The sequence below is a fragment of the Miscanthus floridulus genome, chromosome 2 (assembly GCF_019320115.1).
Source record: "Miscanthus floridulus cultivar M001 chromosome 2, ASM1932011v1, whole genome shotgun sequence".
NCBI classification, from domain to species: Eukaryota; Viridiplantae; Streptophyta; class Magnoliopsida; order Poales; family Poaceae; genus Miscanthus; species Miscanthus floridulus.
The window spans coordinates 5,327,580-5,352,411 of NC_089581.1; the positions used below are offsets into that span (position 1 = coordinate 5,327,580).

The window sequence follows — 24,832 nt, forward strand, 5'->3', positions numbered from 1 at the left end:
GCGACGGCCGTCCCATCGACGGGATCCATGGCCTCTAGGCCATCTCTTTAGGAGGCAAGGTTCTAGCCGCCAGTGATGGAGGGTGGTGGCAGCAACAACTTCTACAACGACAACGTTAGTTCTATGGTGCCATGGCCTCAAATCCAAGGTATTCCAGCTGTGAGGTCCCACTCCATCTCCTAAAGGTCCAAGGGCTGGAGCTACATTTGTTCTAATTTTCCCCCTTTGGAGATCAATGGTGTTCCAGGCCACGGACGGCTTCTGCGTGCACAACAACATGGGAAGTCTGGTGTCCCAAGTCAGCAACTGCTTGCGCACTGCTGAGCTACTGCTCATGGACGGGTAGGGCATGCCGCTCCTGTTCATGGAGGTGGTTGCCGAAACTGTGCAGCTTAGATGACTGCACAATTATTTGCCAAATCTTTGGAAAGAAAATTATTTGCTCTGGTAAGTGTGGTACTGTGGTTAATGCAGCGATGATGCCTTGCTATAGCTTCTTGGTCTGTGATTCGTGAATTGTTGATACATAGAGTGCTAAATATATTCCCATGGATATATTTTGCACATAAAAAATATAGGGGGCTGATATTTCAATCGTATCATCAATATATCAGCAACTAACTATAGATTATCTATTATCTACACATATCACGATACAAGTCCATTGTTCCTAAATAATCAGCTCAAGGATCTTAAGCAAGCTTGTGAGCTTTGTTTCTCATTCTAATGTGGCAAGGCAATTTGTTAATTACTTTTACTATATTTTTTGCCCTCCTACATTAAGTGGTTATGGCTTTTCAAGTAATGAAACAATTGGTTTTGTTTAGTCTTTCTGGTTTCAGTTGTGCTTTCCACACATGATAAATATTTATATGTCTATTGTTAAATATCCCATCATTACTAATCTAAGACCCTTTCTTAAGATAGTTCATGTTGACTCTTGGAATTTTGACAGGCCACTATCCAACAACCACAAGTTGTTTGGGGATAAATGCTCTATTGTTGAATTACAACCTTGTTCTGAACATTAGAGCTGCAATTGTTTTTTCATAGTGATGTTATGGTGCAATAGCATTGGGATGGCAAATTATACTTTAGACTGATTGATTATTTTTTTAGTTTAGTGAAATGGAGAAAAGTTGTATGTTTGCACAGGTGTTTTTATTTTGTTTTGCTATGGGATGTTAGATAAGTACTATGGTGCAAAGGCCACCTTTAATGTGTGGGAGCTCAAGATTCAGCAGGGTGACGAATTTAGCCTGTCCCAGCTCTGGATTTTGAGGGGAATCATTTGGGGAGGATCTCAATAGCGTAGAGGCGATTGGCAGGTATTTTAAAGCTGAGTTTAGTAGTTCAGCTTGCTCATTCTTGTGTCAAGTAAAAGTTGACCATTTTTAGCAGTTGCTTGCAACTTTTAAGTGTGTGTCATTTATGTGGTGTTTGGTTCAGTAGGTTAGCCCTGACCTCTATGGAGACAACAATACTAGGTTGTTTACATACTGGACTGTAAGTCTCACAAATACAGTTTCTCTTGCTCATATTATTGATGTGTTTCAGTACCTGATTAGCAGACATTCTAGCAATGATGCATCATCTCATTCACTGCTGCATTGCTTTGCTATTGTCTATTATGCAGAGTGATTCATACCGGGCCACAGGATGCTACAAAAGGGTGCAAATGGTATCCCTACTCTCCATACTGTTATTGTTCTACTGTTAACTATGACATGCCATCTACATGTTCATAACACAACTCTGTAGATGCTAGAAATTCTTTCTGCCTCAGATGTAGACAATGACGAGTGGTCCGAAGTACGAAGATTGCAGACAAGCTAAATTTTGCATTATAAATAACTAACCAACCATTAGTGCTCGAAAAAAAACTCAACTAGGGTAGAAAAAATCCCCTAATTTTGTTCTTAAGAAGACTGCGGAAGAAGTTGGCTAGCGCTTGAAAAGCTATGCAGCACACTTAGCACTTGTTTATTTACATCTACTTTACAACCCTATGATTTCCAGGTGCTGGGAAAGTAGAGCATGAACCATGCAGCTGCAACTCCTGCTTGCTGGACTCGTCCATTTAGTTTGTCTGGTTTTGAAGCTCTCTGTGTGATTCAGCTTCAGAGTATAGCAGCATGTTGTTTCCTTCATGATAATTCATGTTTTAGAGATGTTAGATAGGTTAGGTTTGCCTTATGATCTATGTAACCAAACTGCATGTATTCTGAAAACAATTTCCTTTTTAGATTGTTTTGATCTCACATTATATTATAATTATTCATCCTTCGTGAAGACTTATGTAAAAGTGATGTTGCAATTGCAAACATCACGCTCGAAATACCGTTTTTTGGGTAACAGTATAACACGTTCATATTTATATTATTATGGTACTATATATATAAATATATTTTGCCCTTTATAACACATGGGCATTTATTGTTTTTTAGTAACAATATAACACACTCATATTTACACTATCATGGTACTTTTTTCTCTCTGTTGCAACGCAAAGGCATTTACCTAGTAGATTATCAGCCTGTTCGCTAGGTCGTAAACGATCGTGGATTATAAGCCAGAACAGTATTTTTCTCTCACACCAAACCAACCAGCAGTAATAATCCACGATCGTTTCAGCCGAAACGATATAATTCCAATTCATGGGTTTACAATATCCACCTCTGGCATTTAATTGAGAGTTTAGAAGTGGTCGCGCCCTCAGCATGGAACCCTCAAGGTGAATGGATGATGGGGCGTTCCAAGAAACTGATGCAAGCGGCAGATGGGGTACGTGATTAGAGATGACACATGAGAGGTTAAGGTTGGTGTCGGTGTTTTGGACCGGCGGGCCCTCAACCAATTAGTAAATTTGTGCTGCGTGTTTCCAGTCCCGGATGGTGATGCAAAGAGACACAAGGCTTATACTGGTTCGGGTAATGATCACCCTACGTCCAGTTTGAGAGATCGATCTTGTATTCCTTGCACCAAAGTGTTCGTAGTAGGGGGTTACAAGCAGGGCGAGAGAGGGAGCTAGTCCTAGGTCTCTACGTGGAGTGGCATGGATTGCTTGAGATATTGATCTCAGACAACGGAGAAGCTCGGGCGTTCGTCTATGTGTTCATGCGTGAGTTCGTTGCGTGGGCGTAGGCCTAATCATCCTTCTTCCTCCCTAGAAACGGCCCTGGTCCCTCCCTTTTATAGTTTGAAGAGGGGACAAGGGTGATACAGGCGCTAGCTACATGGCGTCGTACGAATGGAGGCGGCATATCCGAGCCCTATAGCCTATTACTGTGGCAGCGTGGGCGACGGAGTGGTCTCGTCCTTGAAGTACTGGGGCAACGCGCCGGTCACATCCGATCCTATACGTCGTAGGAGCTCCAGTGTTATCTAGAAGCGGGCGTGGTGGTCGGCGTGCTGGTCACTGTGTGTTGACTGTGTGGGAAGCCGAGGCTTAGTTGGTGCCGAGGCCAAGCCATCGTGGGAGGCTCGGCAGATGTGAATCCCGAGGTTGCCGAGACCCTGAAGTGGATTGCCGAGGCTTGGAGGGAGTAGTTGGTGTCATACACTGATTCCGAGGCCATGGTGACCCGAACTTGACCCCCCATGCCGCGTTGTCTCTGGGGCGGGGGTTAGGTGGCACAGTGTAGTGCAGGCGCCAATCGTGGGCACAGCACCAGAGCACATGGGCTGGTAATCCCCGCTGTGCCCTGTCCAGGACGGCATGGCATTGACATGACTTCCCGTCTCGTCGGCCACCCCGTAGTGTCGAGCCGTCGTCCGGTTGATATTGCGGGAGTGGTTGGCGCATTAATGGGGTGCGACACGCTATCGGCCGAGGCAGAAGCGACGGGTCATTGCTGAGCCGGCCTCGAGCGAGACAGAGAATCGACATCTCATCCGAGGCTTTACGCGCGGGGCCTCGGGCGAGATGGAGAATCGGTTCCCTGTTGAGGCCCCCTACGTGAGGCCTCACGCGAGGCGGAGACTTGGTAGGCTGCCGAGGCCTCCCGTACGAGGCTAGGAGCGAGGCGGAGAGGCGGTGGGTTCGGACGAGGCCGGGGTTCAATAAATGGCTTATCCTTTGGCTTTGTTTTTTATGGTGTTTAAGTGATTCTTTTCGATATACGCTCGGGGTACCCTGTTCTATGATACCCGATAGTAGCCCCCCGAGTCTCAGGGAGAGTGTGAGCGCTCTTCTTGAGGTTTTGACGAGGCTTGACTTGCGGTAGCTTCTTGCGGTGGGGACTTTCGTACTTCGAGGTTTTGGTGGGTGCGCGCGAGCGCACTCGCCGGGTGTATCCCTCGAGGCCCTAGGGGAGTGGATTCACTCCTCTAGGGTCTTTTTCTTACGTTGACCGAGGGATGCTATCGTATTTGCCGAGCCTACAAGTGCGAGTTCGGGTCATGGGGTCTCGGCAAGATCGCAGGAAGAACCCCCGTGCTTCTTCACGGAGCGAGAGGGCGATCATGAGTCCTGACTTTTTGTGTGACCCTCGCGCCTCCTTTTCGCTCGGAAGGAGGGGTGGAATATGCCAAGCTACCCTCGATGGGTGCGAGCGGTGGCATTTCCAGTGAGCTGTTATCGGGTGAGTCCGAGTGGAGGCCCGTGCCCCATTCACTAGGGGTCGGCTAGTGGTCTAGAGACGCACTCCAAGAGTACCAGAGGGTTTCTCTAGTGGGTGCTAAGGCCGTTCGCTGGGCCCCGGTGGCTCAGTGCCTCCCTACGGTGGGATCCCATTCGGAGACCTCTTTCGGTCTCGAACACGACTTAGGGCATCCTAAGCGTCTTGCTCGCTCGGGCCTTGGCCCTGTATGGGCTCGCCCATAGTTGTCCCTGACTCTGTTGCCCTAGGGCGGCTATTGAAACCCTTGGGGGCCCAGCCTTCGAACCCCTGGACCGTAACAGGCTCGATGCCCTTTGTCGTGTTTTCTCAAATTTTCAAGTGCGGGCTTGGGTCGCTTGTCTTTGTCTTGGGTGTAGGAGGAGCCCTCGAGCCTCTACACAAAGCGAGAGGGCGGTCAGGGGTCCCCCTGATTTTTTTGTTCGACCCTTGCACATCCTTTTCATTCGGACGGAGGGTTTTTTTGCCAAGCCCACTCGTGTGCGAGCCTGGGTCGCTTGGTCTCAGCAAAATTGCAGGGAGGGCCCCCGAGCCTCTGCACAGAGCAAGAGGGCGATCGGGAGCTCCCCTGGCTTTTTGTACGCCCCTCGCGCGTGAGGGTTTGTTTGCCGAGCCCCCCTCGGGTGCGAGCCTGGGTTATGGGGTCTCGACATATTTGTAGGAAGAGCTCCCTAGCCTCTGCACAGAGCGAGAGGGCCATCAGGAGTTCCCTTGACTTTTTGAATCGACTCTCGCATGTCCTTTTTGTTCGGAAGGAGGGGTTGTTTTGCCGAGCCCCCTCGAATGCGAGCCTAGATCGCTGGGTCTCGGCAAGGTTGTAGGAGGAGCCCCTTAGCCTCTGCATGGAGCAAGAGGGCTGTCAGGGGTTCCCCTGGCTTTTCGTATGACCCTCGCGCTTCCTTTTCGTTCAGAAGGAGGGGTGGAATATGCCAAGCTACCCTCGATGGGCACGAGCGGTGGCATTTTCGATGAGCTGTTATCGGGTGAGTCTAAGTGGAGGCCTGTGCCCCGTTCGCTAGGGGTTGACTAGTGGTCTAGAGATGCACTCCAAGAATACCAGAGGGTTTCTCTAGTGGGTGCCGAGGCCATTCGCTGGGCCCTGGTGGCTTGGTGCCTCCCTACGGTGGGATCCCATTCGGAGACCTCCCTGCCAATCTCGGACACGACTTAGGGCGTCCCAAGTGTTTCGCTTGCTTGGGCCTCAGCCCCATGTGGGCTCGCCCACGATCGTCCCTGACTCTGTTGCCCTGGGGCGGCTATCGAAACCCTTAGGGGTCCAGCCTTCGAACCCCTGGACCATAATGGGCTCAACGACTAGTTCCTTCATCTAAAAGGAATAGGGTGGGGGAATGTCTCCCCCATCGGCTCGACAATGGCTGGCACGCCTTTTGAGGTGATTTTCTCGGGGAGGCGGAACGACGCCTGCTGCTGCAGTGGTTGGGCGTGACGTGGTGTTAGCGGATGGGACGTAACTGTTCCCGCAATTAATGAGGAAAAGGTGGGCACGTGGGCGGTAAAATCGGATCAGGATTAACCATGCCGGATCTGAGGGAAACTTCCCCAATTTCATCGCTCGTCCATTTCGCCTTCATCCTGCATAAATACGTAACGAGCCTCGCCCCTCCCCGCCTTACTTTGCCCGTAATAGCTTTGCCATCTTTGAGCCGTCGCTAGAGCAGAGAGCCGTAGGAGGAAGAAGGGAGAGAGGTGAGGTGGAGAGAGAGAGACTCACCGCCATAGTCGAACCCTCCACCGCACTAATGGCCAGCGGCATTGTTGTCATCGAGGCAGACCCTTGGGGTCCATCCGATGTCACTGTGGAGATATTTCAGTCGCTCGTCGACAGTGGGCTCCTTTGTCCGATTACCGACCCCAGTAGGCCGAAGTGGATCGCTCCATCGAGCGAGCCGGAGCCGAGGCCTCACGACGGTTACATCGTGAGCTTCGTGTCTTTTCACGAGCGTGGCCTCGGCCTTTTGGTGGACTAGTTCATGCGAGCGCTCCCGCACTACTACGACGTGGAGCTCCACAACTTCAACCCCAATTCCATCGCGCAGGTGGCCATCTTCATCGCTGTCTGCGAGGGGTATCTGGGGATTGCTCCCCATTGGGAGTTGTGGATCCACCTCTTCCGAGCGGGGCATACCACCAAGCCGACGGGTACGTCGGACATGAGGAAGGTAGTGAGGGCTGGCGGCTGCACTCTCCAAGTGCGCCAGGACCGTCAGCACCTCTACATCCCAGCCCAGCTTTCGTCAACCAATCACCGATGGTACTCGAGCTAGTTCTATCTTTGCAACGACGATGGTGGACTTCCCCCCTACACCAGGCGGATCGTGGGGAGCTGCCCAGAGAGGTGGAAGTATGGCATTCCAAGGGAGGATCAGCCCAAGCTGCAGCCGCTCCTGGAGGGGCTAGAGAGGCTACGGGGCCATGGCCTTACTGCGGCCGTGGTCATGGCCACCTTCCACCGCCGGAGGGTGCTGTCGCTGATGGCTCGGCAACGGCGCCTGTTCGAGATGAGGCCGGATGAGCCAATTGAGGGCATCCGAATGTCTGCCTTCGCCCTTTCCGATAAGGAAATTCTTTGCCGGGTGGGGGAGATGGTGGAGGCGAAGCTGAGGGGCAGTGGCCTGACCCCCTTCGCGATGCGCCCGTCGCGGGGGTTCCTCTCGCTGGTAAGTCATGTGCTGATGTAACCCCCGAGGCGTCCCCGTTTCTCATTGTTTCTTGTTCCCTTATCCATGTTCACCGTTCCTATAGGGGATGAGGGACGTGCAAGCCTCCCCACCGCTCATTCCCAAGGACGCAAGGCGGCGGGTGGCTAACCGGGCACACGCTGAGGCGCAGAAAAGGCGAAAGGACGCCAAGGTGGCGAAGCGCACGAAGAAGATCCTTGCACGCGAGGAACTGGATAAGCGTCGCCGGCAGCAAAGGAAGGACGGCCTCCTGTTGGAGGAGTCCCCATCGCCGTCGCTATCGACGGATGCCTCGGACGGAGATGACGAGGGCGAGATGGGGCGGGGTCCCCTGGACCATCTCCCTAACATTGAGAGACGGTGCCTAGGGCGTCGGTAAGCAGCCTGGTGCTCCTAGGAGGAGGAGCTGCCCCAGGGTCGGCGATTGCCCGCCTTGGGGCCGAGGCCAACACGCCCGAGGAGCAAGCATTGGGCAAGCATGCCATCAGCCCAGTGGGCTCGGCGGCAGCGGTGGAGCGGGTGGCGGCGGGGGCGACGCAACTTGCCCCGTAGAGGACCGAGGGGGCGCCGGGGTCCGTCGAGGACCAACCGGCGCTGATGGGTATGGAGGCCATGCCTCTGCCGCCGCCACCGCCACCGCCTTTGGAGACGAGGGTCGCCATGCCGAAGCGGTTGTAGCCCCGCTCGAGGTAAGCGTATTTTTGGTGGAGCCACAGCATTTTTCGCTCGTTCTTTTATCTCGTGCTGACCCTGTAAGTGTTTTGTCCTTAGCCAGAAGTGACCCATGGAGGTGCCTACCTTGGCGCCCCTCAAAGCGCTCAAGGTGAACCCTGGCTCCACCGCCCACTAGGTGGCGGAGGCGCAGGCCACCCTACAACGTGGCGCGGCGTCGACGAGGGCTGACCCGAAGGAGCTGGCCACCCAAGGAGGGGCTACCGAGGCGGCCCCGACACAGACAGGGGAGGGAGCGCCTCCACCCTACAAGGGCGAGGCCCGTGAGTCGGATGAGGCCGAGGTGCCCTCAGTTGCCAAGGCCATAGAGGTCGAGGCCCCCATGGTCTCCGAGGCCAAGGTGATGGAGGCCGGGGCACCCAGGACCGCCGAGGCCGTAGCAGCGGGCATCGAAGCCCCCGCGACCACCGAGGCCATGATGGTGGAGGCCGGACCCTCGGGACCACCAAGGCCGATGTGATTGCGGTGAGGCCGTCGGCCCCAGAAGTGGAGATGAAGGTGGCGGAGGCCTCGGTGGCATCCTTGGCTCAAGGCCCGCCGTCGTTGCGGAAGAGCACCCAGGAGGTGGAGGTCCATCCGATCTCCTCCGACGATACTTCCCGGGTGCAAGAGGCGGTTGACGCTGAGGTGGCCGGTGCTGTGGAATAGCCGGTTTTGACCCCGGGCGAGGAAAGCTCGGCCCTCGTGCGGGTATGACCCGAGCCCCGTGGGTGGGATCACCCACGTGTCCTGTGGTAAAGCCGGGATGACCCTGAGGGGGAGCCTCTATTCACCCTTGAGGACACGGCCGAGGGCGGGCGCTGGGACACCTTCGAGCAATACCGCCAACTGGCGGAGCGGTCACTACGGACGACGCTGTCCGTGGTGGCCGATGATCTGCTCGGAGTCGCCTAGGTTCGCACTTTCTTTTCTCATGCGGTGTTGTCTTTTTCCGAGTTTTCTTGTAGTGAATGACCCCTATTCCGCTTTCCTAGGAGCTCGAGACCCGGTCCCTCGGGAAGTCGGTCTTTCTCCGGTAGGAGAGGGACGTGTGGGACCAGCTCCAGCGGCAGAAGGGCCTGCTTGCCGGTGCCAACGAACTTCTGGCGGTGCGGAGCGCGGAGGTGGAGGACCTCCGCCTTCGTTGTGCCGATGTAAAGGTTGAGGCAGCCACGACCCAGGAGCAGGTCGCCCCTTTAGCGGCGCGGGTCAAGGAGTTGGAGGAGGAGCTGACCCGTGTGGCCAGTGAGCGGGACGCCTTCAAGTCTCGGGCTAGAGAAGCTACGGCCTCGAGCAAGGTCCTTGCTGGGTAGCTAGGGGCGGAGCAGAGTGCGCACCAGCTGACGAAAGCCACCTTAGATGAGGCCCTTACGGTGGCTGAGGCCTCCCGGACCGAGGCTGTGGTCTAGAGGGGAAAGGCCGAGGGTGAGTCCTATTCCCCTTGGTTTATTTGCTTTTCTTATGTTCGCTCCCTAACTGCCTAGTGTTACGTAGAGCTAGGGAGAGAGAGTTCTAGGGCGGCCGAGGCTGCTCGGGTCGAGGCTCAGCGCCTGAAGGAGAAGGCTGAGGCATCTCGGGTCGAGGCCCAGCGTTGGAAGGAGAAAGCCGAGGCCTCTCATGTCGAGGCCTGACGCTGGGGGCAGAAGGCCGAGGGTGAGTTCCATAGGCTTCCACCCTTGTTATGGCTTGTACTCCTTTGTGCTCAACCTTGTTCCGTTGCATTTGGCGCAGAGCTAGAGAAGGAGGTCACCCAGGCAGCCGAGGCCTCCGCCGCAGTGCAGGCGGTGCTTGAAACCGAGATTGGGGAGCACGATGCGCTGAAGAGCGCTGCCCGTACCGCCTGCGAGGCCCTGGGAGTCAAGGGGGTCCAGTCAGGAAGCTCCCTCGGGAGCTGCCTGATTGCGTTGAGTGGCCAACTGGGCGAGCGACTCCGAGGGGTGCTGCATATGGGTGTCAAGCACGCGCTGGCCGTCATCGCTTCGCACTACATTGGCGTTGACCTCTAGGCCATCAGCGATGGCTATGTCCTGCCCGACGATGACGAGGAGGCCAACGAGGCGGTCGCGAAGCTGATGGAGGCGGCGGAGGGCCCCGGCACAGCGCTGGCCAAGCTGTTCGAAGAGGAGGTTGTCCCCCCCCCCCACCATCTGCTGATGCTAGAGGCCCTGAGCCTTGACCTGGGCCTAAGAGGCCATGTAAATAGAATAGGGATTAACTTCGTATCGAAACGCCTGTGGCCGTCGAGGCCTTTTTTAAAGTACTCGTGTTTCTTAATCGTTTTTCTTGTATTTCCGAGCCTCTGCTCTCTGTTGTCTCTGATTAGATTTCTTTTGCAAAAAACCTCCTCGGAACCTAAGCCGCCCCTTGGGCAAAAGGTGGTGAGGGAGTGCCATAGCCTGGATGCGTAGGCCGTCTCGCGACTCTACCGGCCTTCTGTCCCTGGAACAGACTTTTCGGTCCTTTGGTTTTTTACAACCAATTCGTCAGAGCGTGCTAGAGAGTTTGGCGTAGGATTTTTTTTTGAAAAATGACTAAAAAATGGTGCGTGGGACTTAGGGTGGAATGCCCCATCTAGCCCCCGAGGGAGGCTTGGTTCTGTAGAAGCAGAGCCGTGTCTCTCTTGTGATGTTATCGTACTACCGAGGCCCGTGATGGGGCTGGGGAGGTTTCTCGAGGAATTAAAACAACTGAAGAGCGCTTCTTAATTGTATTCCGAGAAACAATGTATACAATGCTTGGAAATTTAAGGGTAAAAGCAACATAGCTGTTCTATGTTCCAAGCGTTGTTGAGAATTGCGCCCTTCTCATTGGCTAGCTTGTAGGTCCCGGGCTTCAGCAATTGGGTGATGATGTATGGTCCTTCCCACGGCGGGGTTAGCTTGTGACGGCTCTTGTTGCTCTGCCTTAGCCTCAACACTAGGTCGCCTACCTTCAGGTCTCGTCTTCGAATGCGCCGGGCCTGATAGCGCCGTAGGGCTTGCTGGTACTTGGCCGAATGTAGTAGCGCCATGTCTCTAGCTTCCTCCAGTTGGTCGAGGGCGTCTTCGCGGGTGGTGCAGTTGCTTTGCTTGTTGTAGGACTGTAGCCTTGGGGAACCATATTCCAAGTCAGTGGGGAGGACGGCCTTGGCTCCATAGACCAGGAAGAAAGGTGTGAACCTCGTGGCTCGGCTTGTAGTGTTCCTCAGGCTCTAGATGACCGACAGGAGTTCAGCGAGCCATTTCTTGCCAAACTTTTTCAACCGGTTGTAAATTCTTGGCTTGAGGCCTTGTAGGATCATGCCGTTGGCACGTTCTACTTGGTCGTTTGTCCTAGGGTGTCCTACGGCTGACCAGGGCACCTGGATGTGGTGGTCGTCGTAGAATGTCAGGAATTTTTGGCCGGTGAACTATGTTCCGTTGTCGGTGATGATGGTGTTCGGAACCCTAAACCTGTGGATGATGTTAGTGAAGAATAGCACCGCTTGCTGGGATTTGATTTGATTGATCAGGCGAGCCTCGATCCATTTGGAGAACTTATCGATTGCTACCAGTAGATGGGTGTAGCCCCCGGGGCCTTCTGCAGAGGCCCGACCATGTCGAGCCCCCACACGGCAAATGGCCATGTAATGGGGATGGTTTGGAGGGCCTGGGCCGGGATGTGCGTCTGCCACGCGTAGTACTAGCATCCTTCGTAGGAGCGTACTAACTTGGTGGCGTCAGCAACCACCATCGACCAGTAGAACCCTTGGCGGAAGGCGTTTCCGACAAGCGTCCGAGGCGCCGCATGGTGCCCGTAGGCCCCTGCGTGCAAGTCCCCAAGTAGGGCCTGGCCTGCCTTAGTGGTGATGCATCATTGGAGGACGCCAGTTGGACTTCACCTGTACAACTCGCCATTGCAGAGGATGTAAGTTTTGGCTTATCGTGCAAGCCATCGGGCTTTGGTTCTATCACTAGGAAGCTCTCCTCGAGTGAGCCAATCAAGGAACGGGACTCGCCAGTCCGTGTCCTGGTCGGTCTGGGGAGTCTCCGTGTCGACTTCCATGACCTCGAGCTCGGCCAGAGGAGTCTCGGCGATAGAGGGGGCGTCGAGGTATAGTCGATGGAAGGCTTGTGGAGGTCTCTAGCGAAGACATTTGGGGGGACCGGAGCCCGTGCCAACGCCATCTTTGCCAATTCGTCCGCGTCCTCGTTGTATTTTTGCGCGATGCGGTTGAGTTCGAGACCATCGAACTTGTCTTCTAGGCGACGTACCAACTTGTAGTACGCCTCTATTTTGGGGTCGAGGCAGTTTGACTCCTTCATGACCTGATCAACGACGAGCCGCGAGTCGCCCCGGACGTCGAGACGCCGTACCCCAAGTTCGATGGCGATTTACAAGCCGTTGATGAGGGCTTCGTACTCGGCCGCGTTGTTGGAGGCAGCGAAGTGGAGCCGAACCATGTAGCGCATGTGTACTCCAAGGGGCGAGATGAAGAGTAGACCCGCGCCTACCCTGGTCTTCATCAGGGATCCATCGAAGTACATGGTCCAGCACTCTATCTAAATTTGAGCAGGTGGCAGTCAGGTGTCAGTCTACTCAGCCACAAAATCAGCCAAGACCTAAGACTTAATCGCTTTCCGAGGCATAAAAGTCAAGGCTTCCCCCATAAGCTCGACAGCCCACTTGGCTATCCTACCTGAGGCCTCCCGGTTATGGATTATCTCTTCTAAGGGGAAAGACGACACCATGGTCACTGGGTGGGACTCGAAGTAGTGACGTAGCTTGCGCCGAGTCAAGACTACGGCGTAGATCAGCTTCTAGATGTGGGGGTAGCGCGTTTTGGTCTCGGAGAGCACTTCACTGATGAAGTAGACAGGTTGTTGGATGGGTAAGGCGTGCCCCTCTTCCTGCCTCTCCACTACCACGGCCGCGCTGACCACTTGGGTCGTTGCGGCGACATAGAGTAAGAGAGCCTCGTCCTTGGCTAGCGGTACCAGGACAGGAGGATCGGTGAGCAGTGCCTTGAGTTTGGTGAGGGCTTCTTTGGCCTTGGGGGTCCAAGAAAAGTGTTTGGATTTTCTCAAGAGGCGGTATAGAGGCAAGCCCTTTTTGCCAAGGCACAAGATGAAGCGGCTCAGGGCCGCAAGGCATCCCATGACCCTCTACACTCTCTTAAGATCTCAGATTGGTCCCATGCTAGTTACGGCCAAGACCTTCTCCGGGTTGGCCTCGATGCCGCGCTCTGAGACTATGAACCCTAAGAGCATGCCTCGGGGAACCCCGAACACACATTTCTCAGGGTTGAGCTTGATGCCCTTTGCTCTGAGGCATTTGAAGGCTACCTTCAGGTCATCGACGAGATCCCCGGCCTTTCTGGACTTGACCACGATATCGTCCACATAGGCCTCGATGGTTCACTCAATGTGCTTGCCAAAGACCTGGGTCATGCACCGCTGGTATGTGGCTCCTACGTTTCTAAGGCCGAAAGGCATAGTCACATAGCAGTACATGCCGAACGGTGTGATAAAAAAAGTCGCGAGCTGGTCGGACTCTTTCATCTTGATTTGATGGTAACCGGAGTACGCATCAAGGAAAGACAGAGTCTCGCATCCCGCCGTGGAGTCAACGATTTGATCGATTCAAGGTAATGGGAAGGGGACTTTTGAACAGGCTTTATTCAAACTGGTGTAATCTACACACATCCTCCACTTCCCATTTTTCTTCTTGACTAACCTAGGGTTAGCTAACTACTCTAGATGGGATACTTCCTTGATGAATCCGGCCGCCAAGAGCTTCTGTAACTCCTCGCCAATGGTCCTACGTTTTTCCTCGTCGAATCGGCGTAGGCACTGCTTCACCGGTCTGGAGCCGGCCTGGATGTCCAAGGCGTGCTCGGCGACCTCCCTCGGTATGCCCGGCATGTCCGAGGGACTCCACGCGAACATATCGGCATTCACGCGAAGAAAGTCGACGAGCATGGCTTCCTATTTGATGTCGAGAGTGGTGCTGATCCTCAACGCCCGGTCGTTGGGGCATGCAGGGTCGACTGGGATGAGTTTGACAGCCTCCGTGGGCTCGAAAGTCCTAGCTCGATGCTTGGCCTCATGAAGGTGGCTGCCAAGTCGATCAAGGTCATCGATGAGGGTCTCGGCCTCTACGAGAGCCTCGACGTACTCGATGCACTTGACATCACAGTCGTAGGCATGTTCGTACGTGGACTCAATTGTGATGACGCCGTTGGGACCCGGCATCTTGAGCTTGAGGTAGGTGTAGTTGGGTACCGCCATGAACTTGGCATAGCACAGCCGCCCTAGGACGGCATGGTAAGTTCCTTTGAACCCAACCACCTCGAAGGTAAGGACCTCCTTGCGGTAGTTGGAGGGGGTGCCGAAGCAAACGGGAAGGTCGATGCACCCGAGGGGTCATGTGCGCTTCCCCGACACGATGTTGTGGAAAGGCGCGGCATCACCCCGGAGCCACGACCGATCGATCTCTAGGAGCTCTAGGGTGTTGGCGTAGAGGATGTTGAGGCCGCTGCCTCCGTCCATCAACACCTTGGTGAGTCGGGTGTTGCTGATGATCGGGTCGACAACAAGTGGGTACTGCCTGGGATTCGGGACATGGTCGGGGTGGTCATCCCGATCAAAGGTGATTGCTTCCTGAGACCAGTTGAGGTATCGGGGAGTGGCCATCTTAACTGAGAAGACCTCTCGGCGTTCCCTCTTTCACTGGCGTGCCATAAGGCACGCCGAGGGTCCGCCAAAGATCATGAAGGCATTGTGCACCTTGGGGAACCCTTCGTCCTTATCGTCGTCCCGGTCGCCGGCGCCCTTCTTCTTGGCATCATCGTTGGGGAGCTTGAGCTTGGCGTAATAACACCGGAGCATGGTGCAATCCTCGAGGGCATGCCTCACCTGGCCCTGGTGATAAGGGCAGGGCTTCTTCAGCATGTCGTCAAAGAGCCCGGGGCCCTTGGGGCCTCGGGGATTCTTGCGCTCCGCGGCCGTGACTAGATCAGCCTCGAGGATTTCCTGCTTCCCCTAGTGACCCTTTTTCTTTTTCCTGGGGAGGCGGGGAGCTGAGGCCTTGGTGGCCTCGTCCCTCCGCTTCCCCTTGGCATCATTGTCGAGGAAGATGGCTCTAACTACCTCTTCGCCTAAGGTGAAGTTGGTGGCGATGTCGAGGAGTGCGGCATGTTTCGGCCTAACTCTCGGACCAAATCTCGGCAGGTGGTGCCGAAGAGGAAAGCCTGGACGATTTCTGAGTCACCGATGCTGGGCAACTCGGTGCACTGTTTGGAGAAGCGCTGGATGAAGTCTCGAAGAGACTCATCTGGTTTCTAGCGACAGCTCTTAAGGTCCCAGGAGTTTCTAGGGCGCACGTATGTGCCCTGGAAGTTCCCGACGAAGACCCTAACCAAGTCGTGCTAGTCGTGGATCTGTGAGGGAGAAAGGTGTTCGAGCCAGGCTCGTGCTGAGTCTGATAAGAGCAAGGGGACATTGCGGATGATGAGCAGGTCATCGTCTGTGCCGCCTAGCTAACAAGCTAGGCGGTAATTGGCAAGCCAGAGCTTGGGGTTGGTCTCGCCGTTGTACTTCGCGAGGTTGGCTAGTTGTCGAAACTAGGCCGAGAAATGGGCAACGCGGATGGCTCTGCTAAAAACTCGCGGGCCAGGCGGCTCGGGAGAGGGACTGCGGTCCTCCTCACCGTCGTAGCGGCCGCCCCGATGCGAATGGTAGCCCCGGGCGGGCCCCTCACTGTCGTGGCACCATCGTCGGCCGACCACCTCGTGGTCGCCCTATGCCTCGCGTCGGTTGTCGAGGCGGTTGTGGACCGAGGGGACCCTATTGATTGTCGGCGCCCGAGCGGGATCAGGACGAACCGAGGCCTCCCTATCCTGCCGATGCGGTGCCGAGGGGATGTCCAAGGCGGCTTCGCGCCACCGAGAGGCAGAACTCTCGGCCTGCTGCACCGCGACAGTCTCGAGGAGATCTCGGAGCTCACCGCGAACCCATCGCCCCTCCATGGTAGAGGGCTCGGGCATCGCGCGCACTAGCATCGCTACAGCCGTGACATTCTAGCTAGCGCGATTAAAGATTAGGGGATGATCGCCCCCTTTGTTGTTGTTGATGCGGTGGTGGACGTCGCGAGCCCGCCACCGGGCTCCTCCACCGTCACCGCGGCCCTGTTGCTCCCGCTCGAGAGTGTTTCGGAGCTGTTGCAGAAGGAGTCGATCTTGCTCGACCTTGGCTTGAAGCTCACGGAGTACCGGTTCCACGCTGCCGGTGGGACAATGCGTGAGGGCGTGGCATCACCCGTTCCCTGATGAAGCAGAGTACGGTTGTCTGCCCCCTCGTCCTCATTGCTCGTGCTTGGCATCCCAAGTCCGACGTGGAAGCAGTCACGAGTGGGATCGTAAATACCTTCATCGTCAGAGTCGGAGTAGCCAAAGCAATAGTCACTCGCGGCTAGGAAGCGACGCATGGCTTCAGGGTCACGTAGCCCGGAGAAATCCGCTCCGGCCCACACCTCGTCCTCCTCTGAGGAGTCGGCGTGGGAGTGAGTCGAAGTCGCGGTACCGAAGTTGAGGACAAAACGTTGGTGGTGTCCTGAGGGCTCCGCGTGAATGGAAGCGTAGGCATAAGCATAGGAGGCGGCGGCATTTCTCAACCCGAAGGGGTACGGAGATGGTGCCATCGCCGGATTCTGCTTCGCCGGAGCCGGCTCCTCAGGAGGTGGCGGGGCAGAGCTTGGTGACGGGGCGTTGCCGCATGCCACCGGCGTCTTTCCCTTGTCTAGGCTCAGGCCAGACAGGTCCCCAACCAGGGACCTTGTGCCAACAGCTGAGCATGGGATACCGGCGGAGTGCGGCGTGTCGTCCTAGGTTCGTGTGGTGTTGGCGTGGCCCTGCTCGCGTCGTGCCTGGCGAGCACAACGAGAGCGGCCGCCCAGGCGCCGCCTACGCCTGGGCTGTGGGTGCATGACGTCGTCGTCGGCAGGCGGGGCTCGGGGTGTGAGGAGTACCATGTCGTGCTCGTGTCCTAGAGACATAAACTCTAGGCTCCCAAACCAGACCATCGTGCCGAGACGCAGTGGTCGTACGGGGTCTACCATCCGGGGCTTGTTGGGATGACGAAGCTGACACGCAGAGGCCCCTGCCTAGCGCGCCAACTGTCGGTGTTTCGGACCGGCGAGCCCTCAACCAACTAATAAATTTATACCGCGTGTTCCCAGTCCCGGATGGTGATGCAAAGAGACACAAGGCTTATACTGGTTCGGGTAATGATCACCCTATGTCCAGTTTGAGAGATCGATCTTGTATTCCTTGCACCGAAGTGCTCGTAGTAGGGGGTTACAAGCAGGGCGAGAGAGGGAGCTAGTCCCAGGTCTCTACGTGGAGTGGCGTGGATTGCTTGAGATGTTGATCTCAGACAACGGAGAAGCTCGGGCGTTCGTCTGTGTGTTCATGCGTGAGTTCGTTGCGTGGGCGTAGGCCTAATCGTCCTTCTTCCTCCCTAGAAACGGCCCTGGTCCCTCCCTTTTATAGTTTGAAGGGGGACAAGGGTGATACAGGCGCTAGCTACACGACGTCGTGCGAACGGAGGCTGCATGTCCGAGCCCTGTAGCCTATTACTGTGGCGGCGTGGGCGACGGAGTGGTCTCGTCCTTGAAGTACTGGGACGACGCGCCGGTCACATCCGGTCCTGTACGTCGTAGGAGCTCCAGTGTTATCTAGAAGCGGGCGTGGTGGTCGACGTGCTGGTCACTGTGTGTTGACTGTGCGGGAAGGCGAGGCTTAGTTGGTGCCGAGGCCGAGCCATCGTGGGAGGCTCGGCAGACGTGAATCCTGGGGTTGCCGAGACCCTGAAGTGGATTGCCGAGGCTTGGAGGGAGTAGTTGGTGTCATACACTGATTCCGAGGCCATGGTGACCCGGACTTGACCCCCCATGCCGCGTTGTCTCTGGGGCGGGGGTTAGGTGGCACAGTGTAGTGCAGGCGCCGATCGTGGGCACAGCACCAGAGCACAGTGGCCGGTAATCCCCGCCGTGCCCTGTCCAGGACGGCATGGCGTTGACGTGACTTCCCGTCTCGTCAGCCGCCCCGCAGTGTCGAGCCGTCGTCCGGCTGATATTGCCGGAGTGGTTGGCGCATTAATGGGGCGCGACGCGCTGTTGGGGAGACTGGCCGAGGCGAAAGCGACGGGTCGTTGCCGAGCCGGCCTCGAGCGAGACGGAGAATCGACATCTCGTCCGAGGCTTTACGCGCGGGGCCTCGGGCGAGACGGAGAATCGGTTCCCTGTCGAGGCCCCCTACGCGAGGCCTCGCGCGAGGCAGAGACTTGGTAGGCCGCCGAGGCCTCCCGTACGAGGCCAGGAGCGAGGCGGAGAGCCGGTGGGTTCGGACGAGGCCGGGGTTCAACAAATGGCTTATTCTTTGGCTTTGTTTTTTGTGATGTTTAAGTGATTCTTTTCGATATACGCTCGGGATACCCCGTTCTATGATACTGATAGTTGGATTTCCCCTGCAATCCGAATGGAGTTGGTGGCATGCTTAGAAGGTGTTAACGATGCAGTGCAAATGGTCATCATCAGTAACGCACTGGAGACAGACGCACATAACAAGTGCTCTTGGCTTTGCAAGGAGATGATTTCAGACTCTCAATGTTATATATATGTGGTCCTGTGCACGAATCGAAGGAGCTGTTAACGGAGAACCTTCGTGTCTGCCCAAGTGCAGTACTCTCCCAGTGAATGTAATCGTGTATCACATGAGCTAGCTGTCCTTTAGGAAGCAAGTGGCAAGAGTTCTTGCCTTTCGTGTTGGTCGGAGTGCCACATTGTATCATGTACTTAGTCTCAAATAATTTAGCATCGTTGAGTAATGGAATCCTCGATTCCTATAAGAATAGTTATTATTATTACGATCCAAAACGATCTAAGTAGGACCTTATGGTCCCTTTGATCCTACTTAGATCATATTAGTATGCATTACAGACAATATTATCATAATCTGGGTTATGGAATAATCTGGACTATTTGGATCTATATATAGATTATAAAGATGGATTATTGTTAGTTGGAGTACACATGACCTATAATCTAAAAAAACAAGGTCGGACAAAAAAGACTATAACATATAATGTGGTGGTTAAATTATTATAATCCAATACTTTATTTTATCAGGTTACTATAATCTAGTTGGGATTCAAATACCTCTTTAGTGATGCTGACTCAGAGGTCATTCATGGTTAACTTTGTCCTATCCACCTCATGCCACCATAATATACATAGATTAAGACGGACAAGCTATACATTCAAACAAGATCTTAGGGTCTGGTTGGTTGGCTATCAAAAATTGCTAAATCAAAGATTTGGCAAGCACAACTAAAACAAGAATATTTACCGTAAATCTGACAAGTTAATTGTGAGATATTGGTAAATTTTGATAGCCAATCAAATGACTTGTCAAAATTTCAGCTTGCCCAAGTTTTGATAATCAAATTTTGACCACCAACCAATCTGCTGGTTAGTACAGTAAGTCAGTAACAGTACATCCATGATCCATCCATGCTCAAGATCTAGCTTACTAATTGATTCAAAGTTTCGTCCACCAAATGAAGCTGGAATGCAGAGACAAGCTGCGAGAGCAAGAGACGGAGGAAGAGGACACGGCCAGCAGCGCCAGCGCTGCTGCAACTACACGTCTACACCTACGGCGAGTCGGCGACCTGGGCGAGAGGCGCTTCGGCCAGATCGGCAGGCAACTTCACCGAGGCCACCATCATCGTGTCGCAGACCGGCGGCACCGTGGGCCGTGGCGTACCATTTCCTCGTGTTCATCGGCCAGAACTTGACTGCCAAGATATCCGCTCCATTTCCATTTCGTTGGGCCTAAAGGCCGTGGCCGTGTCCGTCCATCCAAGTCCAGATATCCAGCCCAAGGTAAAATTCCAGTCACCTCACGTGATGGCACGTGCCCACACTGACATGAGGTCCTACGCCGAAGCCACCAGCGAAACGGGAAGAACAGAAGAAGCCGAGGCGAGAGGACAACTGCCGCACGGAGACACAGACGCGGACGGCGGACGGCGGACAGACCGAGTGATTGGTCGGCGACCACCTCACCTCCGCGGCCGCCCACTCCCCGGTTCGGCTCCCCGGTGAGCACTCGCCGCCCTCTCCTTCTTCCCCCGTCGCCGCCCTCTCCCCTCTCCCCCCGTGTCGCATCGCGATCCCACGGGCTGCTGCTTGCCAGCTCGTTGCAGTGTGGGACTTAATTCGTTTGGGGGGATTTGGTCGGTGCTGGATCTGAGTCCTGATTCCTGAAGCTTTGTGATTCGCAGCTAGGACTGGCTCATTTGATGGGCACTCCCCTTTCTTCGCTAATCGTGCGCGCGCGGGGTGTTTGGAAATTTGGTTGGTTGTGGAGTTTGGATAGTTCGAGATGGGATTAGGCTTATCTCGAGTAGCATGCATGTGTTCGCAGCACGCTTGCTCCTTCTTAGACCCAATTTTTTTTTTGCTGAACTGGGTTTCAAAAGGAGGAGTTCATCTGAAGTGTGGGTCTCAATTAGGTAACTGTTATTGATGGCAGACCCTTTCATCTGCCTATTGCTTACCTGTTAGTTAAGTAATCTCTAGGTTCACTAAGTAGTTTTGGCTGGGGATCATACATAGACTTTGTTTTGTAGCTGTATACTACCTTGTGTGCCATTGTTTTGGTAGGCAGCCTCCTGCTCAGCTTGCTCATAGGCTAAACAATGTTCACATCCCATTAGGCTTTAGCTTGAAATAGGTATGAGTTCGAACACTGTCCCTGTTACTGAGTACTAATGTTGGATTGTTGGTATTCTTTAATGCTTCCTATTGGCTATGTCTGTTGTCCTCAAGCTAATTAACTACTGCATTTTGTCATATTTTAGCATTATTATTAGCAGTCATCATGTGTGTTTTCTATTTAAATGCCCACTTACTTCATAATTTGTAGTTTTTCCAAGATTTTTTTTTCAAAAGTAAGAGAACAAGTAACCTTAGTACCTTATTGAGCTTTTCTGTGTCTCGATCATTTTGAAGCACATTCGTTTGGACTTTGGTCTCTATGTATTTAATAATGAGCTACATTCCTTTTCTGTATGACCTTTCCATGTTATGTTCAGCTGTTGTCTAATTCCTTCTATTTTCTGGTTTCTTTTCAAGCAATGTTACTTGTTACCATCATTAGCAGTTGATGAGCATATGAACGATGTCCACATCTCGTCAGATAGATGATGGACCTGGTGTACTACAGTTATGCAGATGGACGGTGTTACAACCCCATCTCAAACTATCAGAATTTCGAGAGGCTTTTATATCTCCAACAAGGCGTCTTTTTGGACTGCTCTCAGAACATGGTAAGGCTTTATTGCTATCCATTGTTCTCCATTGATCATGTTGGAGCCTTTGTCGTCGGTGTACTGGTAATATTGTTAAAATTTTCTACCATGGTTTTACAATCCAGGGGATCTTGTCCTGGCAACTGCTGAGGTCAACCCATCACAAGTTGAGTCACATAGAGCTCTCTCAGATACCTGTACTCAGGCAGTCTTCGAAATGCTTTCTACTATTCCGAGAGTGAAGTCTTTGTCATGGGGATACTGTTCTGATGCTTTTGATGACTCAAGTTTTAATGAAATTCTTGTGGTATCTAGTGATACTTCTATCACAGTCCATGCATTCTGCCGTTCTCACAAAAGCACACTAGCAGTTAATTCCACGTCTGATGCTAAAGAGTTGCATGGGGAGTGGAAAGAGTGGCACCCTACTGAATGTGCAGTGTTGGAGGATGGTGAGTCAGGTCCAAAAAAGTGGTTTTGTTCTTTCCTGACTACAATCACTTCGTCTGTTTCTAATGGAAAATACCAAGCCAGATTTCCCATGAAATCTTTATTACCTAATTCAGCAGAAGTGGTATCCTTTAGCATATATGACATTACTCTCTCTTTCTTGAAGTTTTGGTATAGCAAATGTTCTCTGAAGACTATGCCGGAAACTGGCAGTGAATCACCACGAAGCTTCCTTAGTTCTTTACCTGTGGCTGAAGCATCATGCAGTTGTCAGTGGGAGTGTCTAAAAGTTCTGTCTAGCTCTTCAGGTTATTTGATCGGCTTAGTTTTGACTCCTAACGAATCAGTAAGTTGTGAGGCCCATCCATCCAACGCAGAGTGCATTTTGGTTGCTGTTCTGGAGCTAAACCACTGGGGTATACAGTGGAACTTTGTGGCAGACCTTCAGGATGCATGTGATGGTATTAGGCCAAGTTCAAAATGGGTTGATTTTCAGTTATCAGATGTGTTTCTTACCTGCCTTAATACAGCAGGTTTTGTTGCCATTTGGAACGTGAAAACTGGTGGTCTTGCGACATCATTCAGTGTTCTTCAACAGTGCAGAACAGACCTGGAGATGCCTCTGAGGAGCTCTATGCCCATTGTGACAAATTTGGATGGGGGAAATATCCCTGTTGAGAACTTTGTTGGCAGAATGTTTAAGCGGTTAGTTTTGGCATCATACTCTTGTCTTCTTGCTGTTGTAGATGAGGTTGGAGTAGTGTATGTGTTCTATGCGGATGACATCTTAAACTTCAAAGCTAATGTGCATGAAATCATTGATCTGCCTGTTATGAATCATTTTGCTGATTGTTTTTCTACCTGGGAAGCTGCTGGTCATGAGATAGGAAGTCTATCATTTTGTACTAATCAGTCCATACGAGGGTCACTTAATCTAGCCAAATTGGTTCCTGAGTTCTCAGGGAAAACCGATGTTGTTATTGCCAGGCCTAGAAAAAGAAGAAAGTATAGATGCAATGAAAATGAAGTGGACAGCTGGCCAAGTGGCTTTGTCACTACAGGGCAGATGAAAGTTGGGGTAGCTTATCCTCACACAAATTCCTCTAGTTTCTTAAGGAGGATAATTCTTCCTCCATGCAGATCACAGCAGGATGTAATTAGCCTGTCTCCACTTGGACTAACTAGGATTTTTAAAGGTTCTATTACGGATGGAAATGAGCATGTCAAAATTTTTCATTCCGAGTTGCTTATGTATTCATCTTTTCTTGGCAAAGGAGATATTGATGTTGGTCTTATGGACAAAATGCTTCCATTTCAGAAGGATTCTGCTTTTGTTGGAGATTCTGTTGTTTGCTCCTGCCAGGGGTATCTGTATTTAATTACCCAGTATGGTCTTTCTGTGGTCCTTCCTCCGGTTTCTGTATCGTCTTTTTCATCTCATGGTGACACCATCAAATTTTGGCAACCGGGTTCTGCTACTGGTAGTACATGCAATGCTCTGAACTTATTATCTGTTGACAGATCTGAAACAAGCTGGAAAACCTGGCAAATAGAAGTTCTGGATAGAGCGTTGTTGTATGAAGGGCCTGCACTAGCAGACAGGCTTTGTTGGGAGAATGGTGTGTTTTCTTTCAGTTGCCTTTTGTTTTCGTATTTGTGTGGCATCTTGTTACATGGATGGGTCCCAGTCCCATTGTAGTATTTTAGTTGCCTTTCTTATCCTGTGGTCCTGTCTTCACTTCATTGGACATTTTTAGTAATGGATTTGTTTTCATAAGGTTTATGTCTAATTTGATTGTATCTAATTAACATAATTTATGAAGGAACCATGGCTTGATACTCAATTTCCCTCGAAAGTATCTCTCATGGATTTTACATTTTTTGGGCTTGGTTTAGTTATTAGATTAGATAAATGTACTATATGATACTGCATAACTCTTGAATCCACAATATACCCATAGCTATGGAGTTATTCAGTGGCATATTGCGATGATAATTTTAGCATTTTTTTTCTCAGACTAGAATAAGAGCTGCCCATCGTCATATTAATAAGGTATGAAGGAAAAACAAAATGTACATGATACATCGCCAAACTCTTGGTGTGATCCTCCAGGGAGAAAATGCAAAATTAAACAAAACCCTCTATAGGCTTAGCTACCAGGACACCCAGATGGTATGTTACTTGAATGCAGTGAATATCTGTGAAGGTATTAATTTCTGACATGCATACATTGTAAGATTTTGCATCTGGATGATACTAGTCATTCTTGGCGACTGCTATTCAGCATTTGCTTGAATCATTTAGTGTTTCAGGTGGTAGACCCTGACCAGTAATGAATATTTTTTTAAAAGATCCTATGCTCTTTATTGTTCGGGAGAGATATCCAACAAGCAAGGATGTTCTTCCCATTGTCTTTACTACTACTCCCTGCCGCCTCCATTCCAAATCGTAAGTTGTTTTGGCTTTTCTAGATACATACTATGTATCTAGACATAGCATATATCTATGTGCATAGCAAAAACTATGTACCTAGAAAAGCCAAAACGACTTGCAATTTGGAATGGAGGGAGTACTATTTGTCAGTGATATGATTATGCACGTTCCAGGATCTAATTTAAGTGGATGATACAAGTGACACTAATAAATCTGTGACAAACATAGTTCTTAGAACATCATGTGCCCTAACTTCGTTTATTGCATTGGCAGGATGGGATTTGAAATTCTCTAGGTTACGGTGGCTGCAATTGGCCCTTCATTACTCAATGATTGGTGATCTAGAGCAGTAAGACCCTGTATTTTCTTTTTGTCCTGGCACTTTCTCTTTCATTTGTTCATGATTTGCTTTAACATTATATATGCACCACCCCCAAGTCCTATTTCTTATCTGTTTTTGGACTATTTGCACAGTTTATTCTTTTGGTGTGTCTTGATAATTGTGATGTATTATTACTACATGTTGGAGTCCGAATATTGGATTTTTGGAGTATATTTCATATCGTGTAAATTATTTCCATGGTA

At 52.2% G+C, this 24,832-nt stretch overlaps 2 protein-coding genes across 2 annotated transcripts in view; one reads left to right on the forward strand and one right to left on the reverse strand.

The window, feature by feature from the left end:
* Positions 1–13,974: 13,974 nt before the first annotated feature.
* LOC136536001 (uncharacterized) lies at positions 13,975–14,940 on the reverse strand. The gene is made up of 2 exons (XM_066528437.1): positions 14,776–14,940; positions 13,975–14,355 (listed from the first exon to the last, which is right to left on the reverse strand). The coding sequence occupies exons 1-2, from the start codon at positions 14,938–14,940 to the stop codon at positions 13,975–13,977; spliced, it is 546 nt and encodes a 181-aa protein (XP_066384534.1).
* Positions 14,941–20,011: 5,071 nt separating this feature from the next.
* The window catches only part of LOC136515666 (uncharacterized), a 34,312-nt gene continuing 29,491 nt past the window's right edge, over positions 20,012–24,832 (forward strand). The window contains 4 exon segments of the mRNA XM_066509197.1: positions 20,012–20,151; positions 21,188–21,381; positions 21,489–23,432; positions 24,521–24,596. Coding sequence (XP_066365294.1) covers positions 21,234–21,381; positions 21,489–23,432; positions 24,521–24,596 — 2,168 coding nt within the window. The 5' untranslated portion in view covers positions 20,012–20,151; positions 21,188–21,233.

Excerpts from the sequence above, each read along its gene's own strand:
- LOC136536001 (XM_066528437.1), bottom strand. The coding sequence starts at position 14,940 with ATGCTGAAGAAGCCCTGCCCTTATCACCAGGGCCAGGTGAGGCATGCC. Across the intron at positions 14,356-14,775 it reads AGGACGAAGGGTTCCCCAAG|GAGGTCCTTACCTTCGAGGT; the intron begins GTGCACAATGCC and ends AACTACCGCAAG.